The sequence below is a fragment of the Gopherus evgoodei genome, chromosome 9, assembly GCF_007399415.2.
Source record: "Gopherus evgoodei ecotype Sinaloan lineage chromosome 9, rGopEvg1_v1.p, whole genome shotgun sequence".
In the NCBI taxonomy this organism is placed as follows: Eukaryota; Metazoa; Chordata; order Testudines; family Testudinidae; genus Gopherus; species Gopherus evgoodei.
Window position 1 is genome coordinate 99,900,363 of NC_044330.1, and position 19,173 is coordinate 99,919,535.

Genomic DNA, 19,173 nt, shown 5'->3' on the forward strand with positions numbered 1-19,173 from the left:
GCAAAACTCAGGGAAGCAAAACAAATATCAAAATTGAACCATAAATAGCTACTAAAAGAATTCATAATCTGAGTGCTACCATGCTATTCTTAACCATTATAAAACAGAAAACCCAAATTTGCAGAAGACAAGGAAATTTAGCATTGGTTCTACTCTGTTTGGGAGAGGGAGGAAGACTATTTAATAAAGTACTACAGGTACAGAACAGTGCCAGTCTTTGCAAACAGTACTAAAAGGGAATTTAGAAAGAGTTAATGCAGCAAAGCCCTTCACAAAACAGTCACTTTAAGTAATCCCTGCACCTGATTTTCCTAGTTTTCTCAGCAATAAATCCATTTAGTTGTATCCTGTGTCACAGATCTAAAACGACACTATTGGCAGCTCTCAAATAAGTACCTCACCCAAAGATCGATGCTATTCCAGGCAAATATTCCAACTTCAACTAATATGATAATACTTCTCCTCCTTCTTGAAATGAGACCATTTTGAAGGCTGATTCTTCATTGGTTCACTGTAGCACTTCAGTTTTAAACCTGATCTAATGAGCAGCAATAGAAGTTACGGCCTCTAAAGATAAACAATTGACATGTTAGCATATTAATGTACTCATATGTCACATAACTCATTAGAAAACGGTTTGCAGAATGACCCATATATTTGACCCTATACATGCAAACCTTGTTCACTTCTTAAATATAAAGCTACTTCCTGCTGGCAAAAGTCCTGATTAAAATAATACAGATTGCAGTCATTTAGAACTAAATTCTATTGCTTAAAATTCCTCAAAGTTGCAGATAATATATCATTAGTTATAGTAAAGCTTTAAAAATCAGTCAGCAGAGTCCACTTCAATCTCTGCATGATAATAAAGGATTATTATGTGGAGCAACCTATTTATGAAAAGGAAACAGTGTGCTTCTTTCAGACTCCATCAATTGCTTTAATAAGGAATTGAAAAGCCTGGCCTACTTTATATGCAGATCACCATCCCAGTTGCATAAGGATTTACAATAGACAAAACAAAACTTTTTGTTGTAAATAAGGGCTGTTTGTTGAAATCACACAATGTTTGAATCTAAAAATTATTTACAGGCTACTAAGGCTCTATAAAGTTTGTATATCTCACTTGTTAATTAAAGTGTTTTCAGTATTCTCCAGGAAGGAAAGAAATGTACATTTAAGAAGTTAAGGTAAAGATTCAAGTAACACAAGCCCAAGTCAAAGGCAGAACAGAAAACATATTGAGTACGTTTACTGATGTTCTTATGAAAACCCATATTGAGATTAAAAGGTAATTGATTGATAAAGCCCTCTAAAAATTTAAACTACTGTACTTAGAAGGAGTTATCAGCTAGGTTAGGATTGTTGCACTGTTACTTTCTATTTAGATAGGGAAAACATGAAATAGTTCACAGTGCTGAAAGTTAGTATAATGTATCACTCAATCTCAAGCAGACTGAGGGGACCCAGGTTCTAATCTCGCTTCTGAAATTTCTCTGAGAGTTTGTTTATTCATTTATACGTATGGCTGTGTGTTTAATGAGGTTGTGTGGCGGCCCCTGCTGGTGTGCATGCTTATTTTAAAAGTACTACACCTGGCAAGAAAACAAACTGGTAATTTCAAATAAGATGTTAGAAAAATAAACTCTGTTGTTAAATGTATAAAAATATCTAATTTAATGCAGAAATATATATTACAAGTAGAGTAATGTTTATTAAGTATGAAAATAATCTTAAACCACTGAACATTATTGGCTGTGTTAGAGCTGCAGTGTAATGAATTAAGAAGGGACATTAATTGTTCAGTTCACTATGATGTCATGTTAAATGTCTTTTATTAATGAACTGTTACTACCATCTGAGGCAGCTGATTACCTCTAGTCCATTGCTAAATCCTCTTGTGGATTTCAATGAATCACTTAAACCAAACCCAAAGTGGGGAAAAAAACCCAAATAATTTTCAGTTGAATATTTAAAGTCCTAGAACTACATTCCCTTAAAGAAGGTCTGGCTTCCTATTAATCAAGCAAGATTGTTTGATTTAATGCAGCTGACATATAGATCTATTTTACATTTTTTTTAATTTCAAAAATACAACACATTAAAATAGGTTCAATTTATCAAAGCTAAGAGCAACAATTAAGTAATAATGTACTTAAAGTGCAAAGGCACTTTAACACAAGAAAGTGATGCCCAGTGGCTATACTTGTAATTGAAACAGCAGTATCGTATATTATTATTTACAAAAAAGAGTTATAGTCCAGGAAAAAGATCTTTGGAGATCTTCTACATAATACATTACCTTTCCACTTTTAATTGAAGAAAAAAACAAAAAGGCCCCCTTCCTGCCATCTCAAAAAAAAAAAAGAGAGAATTATGCAAAAATCTATTGTCGAAACATTCATTTGCAGAGATAGTTTCTAAGGGGAGCGGGAAAAAAAGAAAGAAGTAGAAATAACTTAAAGAGACCTTTGCAAAAGCAACACCATACCTCCAGCATAGTGTAAGGGGGGTGAGTTTGCTTGTTTTCAGAATTTAAAAAGTGGAAATGTTGAGAATGTGACAAATCACATTGGTATTGAGTACTGAATCAATCAAGTTTGACTTTTAAGACCCTTTTAAAATGCCTCCTCCTCCCCCTAATCCACCTTCACAGTTGACTAATTGCAGTTTGTTTTTCCAGAACTTCGAGGTAGTCTGGTTCCGTTTGTAGCTTTCCTTGCAGCAAAGGATGCTCGGGTTTAGACTGTTCTGCAAAATATTTCCTGGGAGTTCCATACAAAACAGTCTTATTTATCCTGTCCTGGTTTTGGCGTCTGGATTCATAGGAAGGAGCAAACTGCCTTTTGGGTAAGGTGCAAAAGTTATAATGAACAACCCCTCCACTGGGGAGTTCCTTGACCCTCTCTGCAATGTTTTGATACAGCAGCTCTGGTTCCCTTGGCGAGGACTGCTTTTCCAGCAATTCAGCTGCACTGATTGTAAATGCAAGGCTGGCTGAGTCTTCCTTTTTGTGGTCAAGATTGCTATAGCTAAACTCATGGAGGTTCCTGTAGTACGCAACTGGATCCTCTTCCTTCTGCATATAGATAGGGTTTTGGCACATCTGCCCGACAGGAGGGGGGATGTAGTTATAAACGTGACCTTCACTTTTATCGTGGCTCTCCATGTTGTAAGACCCATACTGCAGCTGAAATGAACTTATGTCTAAGTTGTTTGCGCTGTTGGGCACGCTTGGCACTCCCTTTCGGCGTTTCAGAACAAAGACAAACAAGCCTGCCCCAAAACAGACAGACAGGATAAACACAACCAGCAAGCCTAAAATTAAGACAGAGAGTGGAACTTCGGTGTGTATTTCTGGATAGGAGCTGGGCGAGACACTAAGGGACTGTGGTGTGTCTGTGTTATGACTCATAGAGAAGAGAGTAGAATCTGACAGGTTAGGGTTCTCTGGACAGATGGCCTCTTTGCTCAGGAATTTCAGATGTTCTCCTGAGTGCTTAGCTGGAGACTCACATATGACCTCATTGATAACTACAGGGGGACCTGACTGCTGATTGTTCTGCTCTGTGACATGCTCTATCCAGTTCCTGAGCCCCATTATGTCACATGTGCAATCCCAAGGATTTTCTTGGAGGTCTATCTGAATTAAAGCCGAGAGCTGGTCGAGGACTCCTCTCACAGGCAAATGTGAGAAGTGGTTGTTCCTCAGATTGAGCCTCGTGAGGGAAGTACCACCAAACACATTATCAGGCAAAGACCTCAGCAAGTTGTTGTTCAGAAATAATAGATGAAGGTTACTCAGAGCATCTAAGGTGCCTGGCAGGATTTCCTTAATGACATTATACTCTAAGTAGAGATACTGCAAGCTCTGCAGTCCATTGAACATAGAAGGGTACAGAATTTCAAGATAATTGCCATTGAGATAAAGTCTGCGTAAACTGATAAGGTTTATAAAGGCACCTTCCTGTATCACTGCGATCCTGTTGTTTCCTAAATGTAACAAATCCAGAGAGCTGTATTCAAGGAGATCCGTTTTATAAACAACCTGTAGATAGTTACTTGTAAGGTAAAGTTTCTTTGGACTGGTGGGTTTGGGGTGGAGATCTGAGATGTTACTGATCTTTTTCTCTTGGCAGTTCACATTTAGACCATTGTCAGAGCTTTGTGAAGTGCAAACACAGCCACTTGGGCAGGTGATGGGCACAGGGGACTTGGTCTGGTAAACCATGATAGGTCCGAAAATTTGCCTGTCTTTTGACACCGTAACCCGAGGCGTTGGACGGTTCCTCATTTTGGGTGGCCGGCTGGCTTTTGGGGCTCTGGTGGGGCTGATGGCAGGGTTGGCCGTCGGTGAGAGCCTCTGGATGTGCGTGTCTGAGTGGGAAGGGTGCTTTTCCCTCTGGTGAGAGTCACTGGAACTTTTCCGAGGGCAGAGGTCTTGTCGGCTGAGCTGGGTCACGTCTTTCCCATGCAGCCGGAAGGGTGTCTCGCAGACGATCTCCCCGACAAAGACGGTGATGGTGTCCAGCCAGGCTTTGAGAGGGAGCAGGTCACAGGTGCAGTTCCAAGGGTTCTCCTCCAGCTGGATCTCCATGATCCCACCAATGTGCTCCAGGACACCGGCGAATGGCAACATCTTCAGCCTGTTCCCCCTCAGGTCCAGGTGGGTGAGCAGGACGAAGCGGAAGACATTGCTGGGCAGGGACAGCAGGAGGTTGTCGTTGAGGATGAGCACTTTCAGCTTGTTGAGCTGGCTGAAGGCCCCAGCTTCGATGACGCTGATGTAGTTGTAATCGGCCTGCAGGTATTCCAGGCTCTCCAGGCCCAGGAAGGTGTCCTCCCGTAGCACTTCCAGCCTGTTATTATTGAGGTGCAGCCTCTTGAGGGTCCGCAGGCCACTGAAGGCCCCGGTGCGGATCTCCTGCATGTCGTTGTTGCCCAGGTGCAGGGTCACCGCGTTGGAATAGTTGACAAACTCATTGGGGTGCAGGCGGGTGAGGGCGTTGCCGCTGAGGAAGAGCTGGTAGATCTTGGAGGGGGGCGGCTGCAGCAGGCTGACGCTGGTGAAGCCTTTATTTTCGCAGTTGATGTTCAGCACGTTCTCCCTCTCCTCGCAGGGGCAGCGACTCCGGCTGCAAATGTCTTTGGCGGGCTTGCGGCTCTCCGTCGTGGGCGAGATCCCAGCCACTGTCAACACACTGAGCAACCAGACCCCCTTCAGCATCTTTAGGCGCCGTGGGTCCCAGCTCCGGTAGCTACAGTCAAACCTGCACGCAGGTGGGGAGGGGGAAGGAGAACCCCAATTAAGGAGGCCAGGAAAGGGGGGAGCAACAAGGCAGAGCAGGGCAAAAGCTCCCCCCCCCCCGTCCTTCCACTGGCCCCGGGGGACAGCTTGCCCTGCCTCAGCCCAGAGCGGTCCTGCTAAGCCCCCCAAGTTAGCTGCACCCTCCCGCCCAGACTGGCTCAGCGCCCCCCACTCAGTGGCCCCCCCAGCAGCTCCCCCACTCCCAGGCGGCTGCTCCTGCCCCGACTCCGGCCGGGCGGACCCCCCCAGCCCCTCTCCCCGCCGCGGTACTCACGCATCGGGAACGCACCCGGCTCCCCGCCCGCGCCCCGACCCGCGCGCTCCGCATCCCGCCGGGGAGAGCAGCCGCCCCGCGCCGCGCCGCGCCCCGCTCCGCTCCCGGCAGCAAGAGGCGGCGGCGGCGCCCGCTCCGCAGGGAAGTTTCGCCCCGCGGGCCGGGCAGGGGGAGGCGCTGCCCCGGCTGCAGCCGGTGCGCCGAGCAGTTTGAATCCCGGGGCTTTTGCAGGCTGCCCTTGGACAGAGCCGGGGCTGACGTCACGCCCGGGGATGGGGCTGCCGGGGGAGGCACTCCCCCCCCCCCCCCCCCCGCTGCCAGCCTCTTCTTTCGGGGACCCCAAGCCCGCTCGGCTGCAGGCTCGCTGAGCTCTCAGCCCGGCAGCGTGGCTCCCCAGCAGCCGGGGGAGGGAACGCAAAAGCCGGCTTCACCTGGATCCTGGCGGGGTTTGGCCCCGATCCCCCCCCATCAACTCTCCCCCCTCCGTCCAAAGAGAAGAGGCGTCCAGCTGCTTCGGCTGCACACCAAAATCTGGCGGCTGGAGCAGAGGGTTCTGCAAAAAACCCGGAGCTGGCATCCGGATCCAGCACATTTTGGCCCCGATTAAAAAACACAACAACCCCCTTCCTCCCCCAGCGCCTACCTCCGTATCCAATGCAGGCAGAGGTCCACAGCCGCCTAAGGGATCCAAACACGCACGCCTCCCCCTCCACGGGGGTTACCGTGAGTGGAAGAGGTGTTTCTAAATCCCTTACGTTGCTTGGACTATCAGGCAAGAGCTGACCAAGCTCAAACACCAATATAGTGTGATCGTTCACACCGCCTAGACTAGCGGTGCTGCCAAACTGCCCGTGCATCTAGAAAGAACGAGATGTCAGAGCTGGGTTGTGGTGACTTCACTTAAGCACAATGCATTGGATACAATTTTATCTGATGTCGAAGGAGGGCTGAACTCGCTGTCTATTGTGAAGGTAAAACTTTGGGGGTTTATCTGGGGGGGGCGAAAAATGGACAAGATCATTCCTGATGATTGTTTTCCAGTGCTCCTGTGCCAAGATGTTGTATCACCAGAGTTTTAAAGCAGAGGATCTCTGTTTATGAAGTTAAATGTAGAATTTTATGGCCAAAAATTTGCAGGACCTGGCAAGACCTAGTTGCAGCTATATGAGGTTGTGTTGCTATTTAACTAGGTTAGGTGAGAGCTCGGATTTTAGGAAAAGCAACGTGTATTGTCTATTCTGATAGGACCTTTGGGGCCAAAAAAAGGTAGGATCCATCAGACTTCCAGCGCTGGATAGATGTCTCTAAGCTGGTGCTGTGCAGGGATGCACTTGGTTTGCATTGCAATCTGAGCACCTGTACTTATCCTCTATTTAGTTATTTTTAAAAATGGGGAGGGAGGACCCGAAAAAAATGATCCTGGTGTTGGAGTCACATTTTGGCGGTGCTGCTGCTCCAGCCCACCATGGGGTCTGAATTTTTGTATTCCCTAGGAGTTGTTACATTCCCCCCCCCCCCCACACACACACATATAGTACAGTGTGGGGCCAAAATTTACCAATCTCCATGTACTGGATCCAGAGTTTTGCAGCGGGATTCATCGGCGTCCACAATTTTTTGCCGTAGTTTTTTGCTTGTTTTCTCTTTAGACAGAATTTGAGGGCATAATTTGGCTGGATTCAGAAGAATCCATATGCTGGGTCCACGTTTTTGTTGTGCTCCTGCTCCAGATGATTTTTTTTTTTTTGCAGTAGGCATCAGTCAGATTGGTGATACGAATTGGAGACTTTGGGGCTAAAGATATGCAGGACCCACTTTTTCCCTGGGGCAATACTTTGGAGTGCCAGTGCCTGCACACACAGGCATTCACCACCTGCTTCTGGCCTCCTTCCATGCACCACATCTACACACAACACTATAACATCCTTAACACTCTTGAGAAATGCACAACTCTTTCCAACAGACTGCAAAAGCAGAAGACAACAGTAAGTCCACTGCATTTCTTTCTGATGGCTTTATGTATGCATGTGTAGTCTTGTGCATGAACTATTTTGACATGTAGTGTGTACTAGTGTGAAAGTGTCCTGGCCTGGACTTGGTTTGTGGTACTGTATAGGGTGTGCTTTCATATGTGTTCCGTAGAACTAAGGTGCATTTATGTCAGTTGCTAACGATGTCTGTGGAAGCGATATTCACTCACTGCACATCTCAGAAGTAATTGCCAGCTGTACGTGGGATGGAAGGAACAGCATGTCAGGGGATGGCAGGAGTAATAAGCACAGAGAAGATGCTGATGCCATTACACTACAAGTACATATGTACAATGATCACAGTAGTAGGAGAAGTAAAAGGGATTTTGAAAATACACAACTGATTTTATTTAGGAGCAAAGTTATGATTTTCTCAGTACACCATAAATGTTTTATAACCCCTTTACTTAACAAGTATATGGTCAAAGGGTTTGCTTTTCTGACTGTTTTTCTCCCCATTGACTTTGTTTAATTAAATCCAGATCAATTCTAGGCATTAGGATTGTGTGGGAGCCTCAGTCTGACGGTGGCCTTCAACAAACTTCAATTTATGCTTATATTCTGGGTTGTCAAAGAGTCAACAGGCAGAGAAGCTGTAGTGGTTTAGGGAGATGCTGGTTTCTGCCCAGAAACGCTCTCTTTCCAGACAATTTTTGTTGTTCCCCTCCCCCCCTTTCCCCCCCCCATCCACACAGGAAAAAGGCTCATAGATAAGGTCATTTGTGATCATCTAGTCTGACCTCCTGCCTAATACAAGCAATAGAACTTCCCTGAATTAATTCCTGTTAGAAGTAGAGCACATCTTTAAAAAAAAAAACAGTCAGTTTTTTGATTTAACAATTTTATGGGATGGAGAATCTACCTTGGTAAGTTATTCCAGTGGTTAATTACCTTCACTGTTAAAAAATTGCACCTTATTTCAAGTTTAAATTGATCTACCTCAGTTCGAAGCTATAGGATCTTTTTATACCTTTGTCTGCTACATTGATGTCGTATCCTCTGTTATCCAGTTTCTGTTCTCCATGTAGGTACTTTTCGAGTATAGAAGGATAGACATGAAGTGAAGGACTTGCTTGAAATAGTATGAGCGCACCTTATGCAGGTTAAATATGCTACAGCAGATGTAGGCTTTGCATGGTCTTAGAGCCTGCGTGATATCCCTTAGCTGCTAAAAAGAATTGAATAAAACACAAAGGGACACAAAGTGTCAATACCCTTACAGAACTCCGCTAACCATACTGTCCGCCCCTTCACGCATCTGGATATTGAAGAGCAGGTTTTCTAACTCTGTAGAAACATGGACTGGGGATACTTTCTTCAGTCCTAATATCAGATTTTCTGAAGGAGGAAAAGTTGGTGAGGGTCAAACACCTTTCCATATACAGGTGGTAAAATTTTCTGGCAAAAATCTCATCATTCAGTAAAAGAGGAATGAAAAAAAGAGAGAGACCTTCTCTAAAGTCCTGTGGTGTGAGATGCAAGACGAGAATGGGAAATTTCTAGAGAGGTAGAAACTCAGTTTGAGTTTCTGTTAGGTGAGCAGTAGCTACCTTTAATCATCAGGTGGAAAGCATTACCTGAAGGCGAATGTGTGCTGGAATGGCTAGGTGGTCTGTATGCATTTGTCAGGAACGGATACAGGAAATGCTTAACTGTCCTGTCAGTTAACAAGGGGTTAAGACTTGAGTAGTGAAATGATAACTGCAAAGCATTTGCATCCTCGCATTCTCCTTGTAGCTGAAGTTTTAACATCTATTTCAATAGCTCTTGGTATTCCAGCCCATCTCTCCTTGAGCTACATAATCTGAGGACTGTAATAATCTCACAGACACAAACCAATCCACTAAGTCTAAATGAGGGAAAGTGGCAATTTTTCACACTACTGTCCCCGAATGGTGCTAGTGCTTAAGGTCCTGAAATAAGCTCACAGACTTCATTACCTCTCTGTGCGTGCTCCCAGAGTCATTGTTACTCTGCCTGTGTATGTTTTCCTAGATATGCGTGGGTGGGTGGATGGCTTGAGTCATTGTCACTCTGTGTGTGTGTGTGTGTTGTGTGTGTGTGTGTGTGTTTGTCAAGTCATTGTTACACTGTGAGATATTTTTATTCTTTACTAACAGTGATTATTAAGAAAATAAACAGTTACTGCATTTAGAAGTAAACAGGCAATAATTGTGACATGCAGTACAAGGCTTTATCTCAGCCAGCAGCAATAAAAAGCATGTTATAAAGGCGAGGGAGAAAGAGGAGGTTCCTGCTGCACTGGCTTCCTTTGGGGAACGGAGGAAAAGGGATGGGAATGCAAGAGTCAATGTGAAGGGCACAGAGGGGAGAGAACTAGCAAACTCTGCCCACGACCTGCTGTGCCTTGATTTCTTTTCTTCCTCACAACTGATGCTCAGCAGCAAACCGGGGAGCGTGTGCACCTGAGAGAGGCAGAGATGCTGCCTCCAGCAAGGAGCCAACAAAGCGGCCACTAGACATCTCAGATGAGGTGCCGGACAACTTACCACACAGCCCAGTGGCTACCTGCAATGTGGGCGGCTAGAGTTTGACCAGTAGGCTGAAATGTTTAACCGGCAAGGCCATTGACTAGAATACATTTCTTAAGTCCCTGAGTGCATTTATTTAATTCAGTTCCCCTGCCCTCCCCAACACCTTAAAATCTCTGTGCTATATTGGGATTGTGTTTATTAAAATTTCATGACCATTTACTACAGGGGTAGGCAACCTATGGCACATGTGCTGAAGGCAGCACGCGAGCTGATTTTCAGTGGCACGCTGCCCAGGTCCTGGCCACCAGTCCGGGGTGCTCTGCTTTTTAATTTATTTTTAAATGAAGCTTCTTAAACATTTAAAAAAACCTTATTTACTTTACATACAACAATAGTTTAGTTATATACTATAGACTCATAGAAAGAGACCTTCTAAAAATGTTAAAATGTATGACTGGCACGCGAAACCTTAAATCAGAGTGAATAAATGAAGACTCGGCACACCACTGCTGACCCCGATTTACTATATAAACAAAATAACTCAACGATACACCTTAAAACAAACCTGCCATCAACTCCTATTCCCAGCTCCAGGCTCCTGCAGGAACTGAAATCTTAACCAGGTTTCAGAGTAGCAGCCGTGTTAGTCTGTATCCGCAAAAAGAACAGGAGTACTTGTGGCACCTTAGAGACTAACAAATTTATTTCAGGAATTTACATCATCACCATTGTTTTGCAGCATTTTTGTGGAATCCTGATTAAAAAAAAATAAAAGTAATATTTTTTATGAGTTATAACAACAAAATCTGATTCAGTGTGAAACTGGATATACAAGCACTTGCGGGGGGGGAGGGGGAGGGAGGAGGGGCGGGGCGGGGAAATAACTCTCCACTCTGCTAATGCACTGGGTATATTGATACATTCTGTACCATGTTATTACCAACGCATATTTCCTTAGCATGAGCCCAGTCCCTTCAATCTTTACTTTGAAAAAACTCCTCCATCCCCACCCTTTGCTGTGAGGCCCAATTCAGTACAACATGTGCTTAAATGTATGCAAGTTCATATGTCCATCCACATTCAGCAAAACACTTAGGCCTGATCCAAAGACCATTGAAGTCAATGAAAAGAATCCAACAGACTTCAATGGGTTTTGGATTATTTCTTTAAACAAACGCTTAACTTGAAGTCTCATTGAGTTAAATAGGTTAAGTGTCTGCTTAGCTGCTTTGCTGAATCCCTTAAATGGGAGTTTTAACCTAATAGGGACAGCAGGATTGGTTTTTCTAATGACAGATATTCCCATGATACACCATCAATGGATTTATTGTTCCTTTCATAGTGAGAAGGTAACTATTAAACAGCTAATGCAACTACTTGTTAATTTCTTTTAATAGGGTTCCTTATATGTGCAATCTGTGTAGAATATATTTTAAAAATATTTTTAAATGTGAGTGTCCAGTTCTGCAGACACTTATGATGTGAGTATCTTTAATCATGCAAAGAGTCCCACTGAACACAATGATCTTCTTGTATGTTATGTACTTTGGTACCTAAGCACCCATATTTGCATGCTTTACCTTAACATTTAAGATCAAATATGCAGTAGACTATGCAGGTACCGTTAATATTCATTGGTAAAAATCTGGCTGTGAGATATGTCTTTCTCTTGCTTTATTATACAGTAAACACCATAGTTAAATATGTTTTCTTATTATTTGTATGGCAGTAATGCTGAAAAAACCACAATCGGGAATCAAATCCTAATGTCCCAATGGCATATATAGAATGGTATGTGAAACAACAAGAGCAAAGGGTGAAATTCACCCTGTACAGAGAGCCAGCCCAACAATTATACGCCACCAAAGTTCCCAATTAAGTCCTCAAAACACAGGTTAAGTGAGACTTCAGTGGACATTAGTCTTTGTGCTGGTTTTCTGCACAGAGGTGAATTTCACCTGGAGTGACTAATTCATAGTAAATAATATATTCTGCTAAGTTAGCCTCTTTGTCTTGTTTTCTTGAATTTATTTAATTGAAATTACTCACCAGATAATTTCTATGAATAATCATGGCCTGTGGAGTTTTTTTCAGCACTTCACTGTGAGCATTTGTATTCAATATGCCAAATGTGAGTGCTGTCATTTAGTTCTCAGTACACACAAAGTGTTACTGCTTTTGCACCACAGTTAGTACAAAAATTACCCAGATTAAGGTTTCCAGCATGAGTACTTGGAACATGTAAATTCAGAATGTGCTTTCTGCAAATATAATTGACTATTCATTTACAATTCAATATGTCCATGTGCTGGGTGAGGATTACCACACACTCAGAGTCATTAATTCAAACCTTTATTTGAACCAAAAGCATGGTCTTGTGTGTGCAATTTGTATAAAAAGCAATAAATGACAGATGTATAGAAAAAATATTGATCAATCGCCTTTTCCTGGGACGTAGACTGGTCATGATGGATTTCTCCTACAAGTTTTTGACTATACCTTTCCACTCTAGCATATTTATACCTTTCAACATTATCTGACCATCATAATTTGTACAATACACCCTATGCCATATAGGGATTTTCCTGCTTTTCCTAATTATAGGGACTTTTTGGCATTATATTTTGTGTATTAAGAGGGTATGATTAACTCCCTTACCTGTGTCCTCCAACACAGTAGAAAACATCACATTTATCCTACGTGGCTATAAGCATCATTTAAGCAAGTCCACATGGAGCAACACTCATGTCAAGCAAAGACTAGGCCAAGGTCAATTAGTCTTAGCATAAGTCTTACCCTGGCCTGTAGAAATGATCCACGCTGATATTTCCAACACATGCAAATGTATTCCATTAAACTCACTCCCAACGATATTTGTAGAAAGCAAACAGAAAAAGGGGTGCAAAAGGCCAAAGCAAATTCAATATTGTTAACTTGAGCAAATATTTGCCGGGTTGTGGTTTTATTTATTTTAAAATATTTGCCCCTTCCTAAAACTACTACTGTGTTAGCAATCTCCTGCAATATCAAGTCACAGTGGGATGAGTTAAATAGGGAGCATCAAATTTTAGCTCTGCAATTTGTGAATGTTGGGGTTTCAAATCAGGCTCTCATCATTATTTCTAAGGCTCTGTTTCTTCAAACACATGCCTGAAGTCAGTGGGATCATCCCTGTGTGAAATTATTTATGGGCATAAAGGTGCAAGACTGAGGTCTTGGTGTTGCTAGTTTATGTGGAGCTTTTCGGTGTCAGTAACCGTAAAACACAGCGCTGATCAAGAGGCCACCTAGAATCAGTAGTAATGAGGAAGCTATGTGGAAAAGGCGAGCAATATTTCTCTGAAAAGGGGCGCAGTAACGGCTAAACAAGTAAAAAAATCAGGACCTTTCAGGAAGTGCTCATTTCTGTTCCGGTTTCCACTGGACAGAAAAGCCATCTCTAGGAACACATAAGGATTTTCCCCTTCTCCCAGCTGGAGAAAAATATTTTGTGCTGTCTTTCAGTTTAAGCTGCACCCTCCTTTAGGACAAACCCTGCTGCCGTTGAACAATATTAACCTAGCTAAAGAATACCCTACAATATTTCTCTTTATAGAAGTCAGGCTGCTGCAGATACAGAGTTTGACATCTGAGGATGTATAATTCAGAGTGGCAAAAGGAAAATGGATGAGGCAGTTAAAGCTTATCAGAATGGCAGTTGCATTGATAGTGTGTGAAGAACTCAATGGAAAATGGTGAAAAAAATTCAAATATATGTATTTATATGAAAGTAGCACCCAGAGGCCCCGTTATGCTAAGCACTGTACAAACACATATAAAGATGTGGGGGGAAAGCCTAGCACCATTGAAGTCAATGGCTAAACTCTTATAGACTTCAGTAGGGCCAGGATTTCATCCATGGTTTCTGCTCTGATCTTATATATATATATGTATCCCATGATGTCCTTGGCATTTCATACCATCTATCAAGGGCATTTGTGTTTAAATGACTCCCCATCCCTTCATATTTCATCTTCCCTTTCTACCTTTCAACATTTCCCCCTCTGCAGATGGCTCACTGAAGGAGACTTTGATGTCATAAATGCAAGATTATGACTTCACGATCGGGCAGCGAGAGAAGCCAGGATGAGAGAAGAAAAATAGAACATATTCCTCTTTGGAAACCAGCAAGGGAAATCCATAAAATTAGACAAAAAAACCCTGAATGTTATAAATTTCCCCAAAAATGTCTTTGCGTCCAAGCTACTAGGCTGGTTGACATCTGGTCTTTCTAGCTATTCAAGTAGAAGCCAATTGGGATCAGATTTATCACTGGTGACATCAATAGAGTTTCACCAGGATGACCTGGGACCTTTATGCCTCTAGGGAGAAGAGAAATAGAAATCTCAAATGCAAGAGTCAGAGCACTTTATATGCTTCTTCATCCTTACCTACATTATGAAAGCTTCCTGTGTGCTTATATTAATTAGCTGTTTTACCAATGTAAACTATCTTTCTAAAATATATTTACATCAACGTGCCATGGGGCCTAATTTGCCACCCATATGCTCGTTGAATAATACCTTATTCTGTGAATAGTTTGATTGGGCTACTACACAGGAGTAGAAGTGGCAAAATTTGGCCCAAAGTTAACTTCAGGAACAATCTGATTGTAATTAACAAAAAATGTTTGGTGTTAATTTTGTTCATTTTGTTGTTGATTTTTGATATTAGTGTTATTTATTCTTGTACTGCAGGAACTCCTAGGAGCTTCAGTCATGGGCCAGGCCCCCATCATGCTGGGCATTATACAAACAGAACACAGAGATGGTGTCTGCCTCAAATAGTTTACAATGATGTGCTGAGAATTTGACCCTTTTTTCCCCTTTGGCTGGTTCTTAAATGGAGAAAATGCGAGTTTGTTTTTATATTAAACAAAAAAAGTACAACTAGATTGACAACTTGCATGTTAGGGTTTTACCTGATGCAGTTTGAGACAGCTGAGATGTTATCTCAATCATCCCTCTTGCAATGAGATTTATAATGGAAATGCTGACAAGACTCCTATGTTTGGAGATGGCACCATGCACTGCTTTAAAAACTTGTTATGAATGTTAATTGGTTATCTGAAGAGTTTTCTTTTTCTAGGTGTAGGCAGCCTAAGAGACAGCCTCGGTAATACAATGTAACGAATGCGTGAAAACATAGGAGGCTTATGTGAGTATTAGAATGGCTGGCATTTCTGCAAACAGTGTTGCAGTTTTATTTTCAAAATTTAATCAATAATAAGCTCTTTGATATTGCTATGTACTTGGAGAACAGCATTTCCTTAGGATGACAGCTAAGCAACTTTCCCACGGTTTTATATCTAAGTTTGGGTTTTAATTGGTCTGCTTGGGGGATTGTCATGAACTTCAGTTCTACACAAAATAAATAGAAGACAAGCCACAAAATGGTCATGCAGTTAGGGTGGTAATTGTTCACCCATCCTACTGGTAGCCCACCATATTCTGGCTTTTGCAAATTGGAGCATTGGTAAAATTTACGCCCATGTCACTTAATTCCCATTTACTGGAAGCCCTAATAGCTCATGTCAGAGAAGGCTTTGAGGGCTTAATTGGTGCATGGGCCTTATGCTTGCTCTCTGCATAGGGGTGACTCTCGCTCTGAGTGACAGCAGGCAAGGACAGCAGGCGACCTATAGGTCGGGCACCATGCTGCGGTACAGCCCCTCAGCCTATGGGCTTCCTCAAAGCCTGAAAGAGTTACTGCTGCAAGGTACCTTCCTCCTGGGCTCTCACAGCAGGACCACTGGATCCACCTAATCACTGATTCCTTGCCTCTGCCTTCAGATCTTCCCTATGCCCCAGGCTTTTTCGGGCCCACCTGGATCCCCTCTCAGTGGCACCAGGGGGCACAAAGAATCATCTGAGCAGCCAGCCCATGTGGCACTCTCCCTGTGCACCACAGAGCTCACCTGGGCTCTCCGTGCAATGAGTGGATGTCACGCTTTCTGGTAACACCTTTTGTTGTTGTTGTTTGTTCAAAACTATACCAATTCGGAGAGCTGACCCTCTACAGAGTTAACCTTTCGCAGATCACCAGTACTGAACAGCACATTTCCTGCCGTGCTGATAAGAAAGTGCTAGATAACAAAAAACAAAAATAGCTTTGTTCTCTACATTGCAGAAGTCTGCACAAAAGCTGGGCTGGCTCCACAAACTAGATCTCCAGGAGCCTGCTCAGTGTAGAAGACAAGATGATTTATTAAATCTGGCACTGTGAGGGCACACAATATCAGCTTGGAGATAACCTTCGGCAGGGAACTCTCTCACAAACAAAGCACAGTAACTTGTAGATGCTTGGAAGACAAGAAAGCAGAGGCATTTCAGGTAACTTGACCTGAAGGTAATGAATTGCCATTAACATTCATGCAATCCCACTGATGTCGATGGAAGTTCTGTGCATGGCACCATTGCAGGATATGGCCCTAAAGGCATAGGGTCTGGTTCTGCTCTCAGTTTCCAAAGTAGCTTCACTGAAGGCAATGGAATTACATCAATATACAATCAGTGTGAAATCAGGGGCTCCCCTTGGCTTGTGCTTAACTCTCTTTAATGCTAATAAGAGTAAAGAGAAGAGTGGATGAGACTACAAAGCTGTAGTTACTGTAGTTGCTTTAACTTTCATCAAGAATATATTGTTGGAATTCCCAGTTGCTGTACTTCTAAGACATCACTTTAGGTTTTCATACAGCTGGGGGACAGACATCAGATTCAAAATAATCCACTCAGGATAGCAAAGGAAAACTTCAGTTTAGTTAAAAGAAACTAGGTTCCCTTACTAAAAACGAGTAAATCACTGAGTCCCTGGGATACCTTTGCTCGTGCTGAATCATACCTGACACATTGATTAGTGCCAATAGGGCCACCTAGTGGAATAAGGTACTACTCAAATGTGAGCAGGGATGTCACAGCCTAACCCCCAGGTCTTGCTCCTTAATCAAAACTCCATTTAATGAGACCCATCGTTTGTAGCAAAAGTCATTCTCTGCTGCATTAAAATGCATTGGAAAAGCTGTAACCTAAGTTTTAAAGGTTAATTAGATCCCACAAAGAATTAACTGAGCTGTTTTCTCTCCTTTTTAAAGAGCCTTTATAGTTATTGTAATCTCTACTTTCTTTCCTCACAGGGCAACTAACATACAGGATTTTTTTTTTGACATTTTAATGTTGGTTTTTTAACAAAATGGTTAACAAATAATGTACAGATTTTGATTTATCTATAATGTACATACTGTAGTCTCATTGCATGATGATTTATGCACCAGATCTTCATATACATGCATATGAGCTTGACTATTAATCTTTGTTTATGTTTTAACTATGTGCTAACATTTTTCACTACTCCAGTATTAAAGGAGAATTTCATTTTCAGATGTTTACCTCTTGTTTGGAAAATAATAGCCTAAGTCACTGCTATTCAACAACTATTGGGAGTGGAGGCGGGGGGGAGGGCGGGATTTGAAGTTCTAGCCAACCAGGTTTTTCAAGCTCCCATTGCTCACCAACTGTGGAATTCTACTTTTGATTCAGGAATATAAATAATCTGCTTCGTTTTCCACTGAGCTTGGAAACACTGAGCTGTTGGCTACATGAAAATATGATTTCTTGTATCCATGTATGGAAAGTAGACAAGTGACCCTGACTCCCTGTCGAGACAAAAATCACTTACACACACCAGAGAGAGCTCTCAGAACCTGTCTAACCCTGCCAGCACAGCCAGATCACTTGATGGGAACATGCACTTGGTGATAATAGATTTAGATCACAGCTGATGACTGCCTTTTCAGGAGTCTGCCTTATGATTTCCCATTACACACCTTCCCAAATTTCTTCCATCGGCATAGGTCTGAGGATGCTGTTATCTGTTTTCGGTTGCTTACGTGCAGCACACCCAGAGAACAGAATAGCCTACAGATTGGGAAAATCATCTTTTTCCTTCTGCTTAAAGCTGAATTGATTGGTTTTTGGAGGGGGATAGATGGCAATTAAATTCCTAGTTCTCTCCACCCCACTCCAGCACCTCCCAATTTCCTCCCACATCTCTGTGTGTGTGCACCGATGGGGGAGAGGAGTGGCCAGGGAGTATATGTACTGTTTCTATAAATCCATAGCAAGAACCCAGGCCCTAGGAATCTTGGGAAAGCTCTAGGCGGAGGCAAAGGTAGAGTAACTTCAAGACTCATACTGTTTTCCTCATTCTAATATGGTTCCTTGTTCAGTGTCACATGAAAGCAACTTTTTGCAGATCCTTTACTATTGTCATAGGGGAATTTTAATGGGAGCTGGACACTTGTTTCCTTTAGGTGCCTTTGTAAATCCCAGCCTGAGTAGTTTATTTTGTAATTAGTGAGATGTATGTTGTTATTTATCATTATCATTATGGTAACTCCCAAAGGTCCCAATCAAGTCAAAGAGAAAATCTGTCCTGAAATGTATAATAGATTTTAATGATGTTGAAAGACAAGATACAGAAGTTGTATGTCAGGGATAGCCTCATAATGAAGAACCTTTATAAAGAGAAAGCTACCACACTCTGTCTGGGTAACCAATACAATAGAAATGCTAAACTCATAGTTCCATGCACACTGCTAATGTAAACCCGTCCTTGCTTAGCATCTATGGACTCCTGAAACTAGCATATTACCACAACCACTCCAGCTCTGATCTGAATTAATGTCAAAAATAAAAAATTAGTTCACACGGCTCTTATGTTAACACTAGGGAATTCACTGTGTAGTTTACAGTAACTGAATAAGGGAATAATCAAAGCAAAGGACTAGTGCTGGTGCGTGTGTGTGTGGTGGGATAGGGTAGGAGAAGATGAGAAGTCTTGATGTACAGAATCTGAACATTTTCTCCTGCAATTTAAAGGAAACAACACGGTAACACAAGGGAAATATGTTGTTTGAAATTAGGGATGGTAGCAAGCAAGGGGAATAGAGGGAAATGAGTCCTAGGCCGTTTCCATATAAACTCCACTCTGTATTGATGCACATGCGTATTCAAGTTCTTCTCTCCACAC

The 19,173-nt window shown here is 42.6% G+C and overlaps 1 protein-coding gene and 1 long non-coding RNA gene across 4 annotated transcripts; one reads left to right on the forward strand and one right to left on the reverse strand.

Moving 5' to 3' along the window:
- Positions 1-1,688: 1,688 nt before the first annotated feature.
- Positions 1,689-6,431, reverse strand: SLITRK2 (SLIT and NTRK like family member 2). 3 transcript variants are annotated; one of them, XM_030575487.1, is made up of 2 exons: positions 6,226-6,431; positions 1,689-5,270 (listed from the first exon to the last, which is right to left on the reverse strand). In XM_030575487.1, the coding sequence occupies exon 2, from the start codon at positions 5,225-5,227 to the stop codon at positions 2,651-2,653; it is 2,577 nt and encodes an 858-aa protein (XP_030431347.1). In that variant the 5' UTR covers positions 5,228-5,270; positions 6,226-6,431; the 3' UTR covers positions 1,689-2,650. The 3 variants fall into 3 exon arrangements, with proteins under 3 accessions (XP_030431347.1, XP_030431348.1, XP_030431346.1); XM_030575488.1 differs by lacking the exon at positions 6,226-6,431 and adding an exon at positions 5,598-5,615; XM_030575486.1 differs by lacking the exon at positions 6,226-6,431 and adding an exon at positions 5,583-5,601.
- A 3-nt stretch (positions 6,432-6,434) lies between these two features.
- LOC115657530 lies at positions 6,435-17,507 on the forward strand. The gene is made up of 3 exons (XR_004001996.1): positions 6,435-6,553; positions 7,334-7,567; positions 14,844-17,507. It is a non-coding gene; the product is annotated as an uncharacterized LOC115657530 (long non-coding RNA).
- Positions 17,508-19,173: the final 1,666 nt, after the last annotated feature.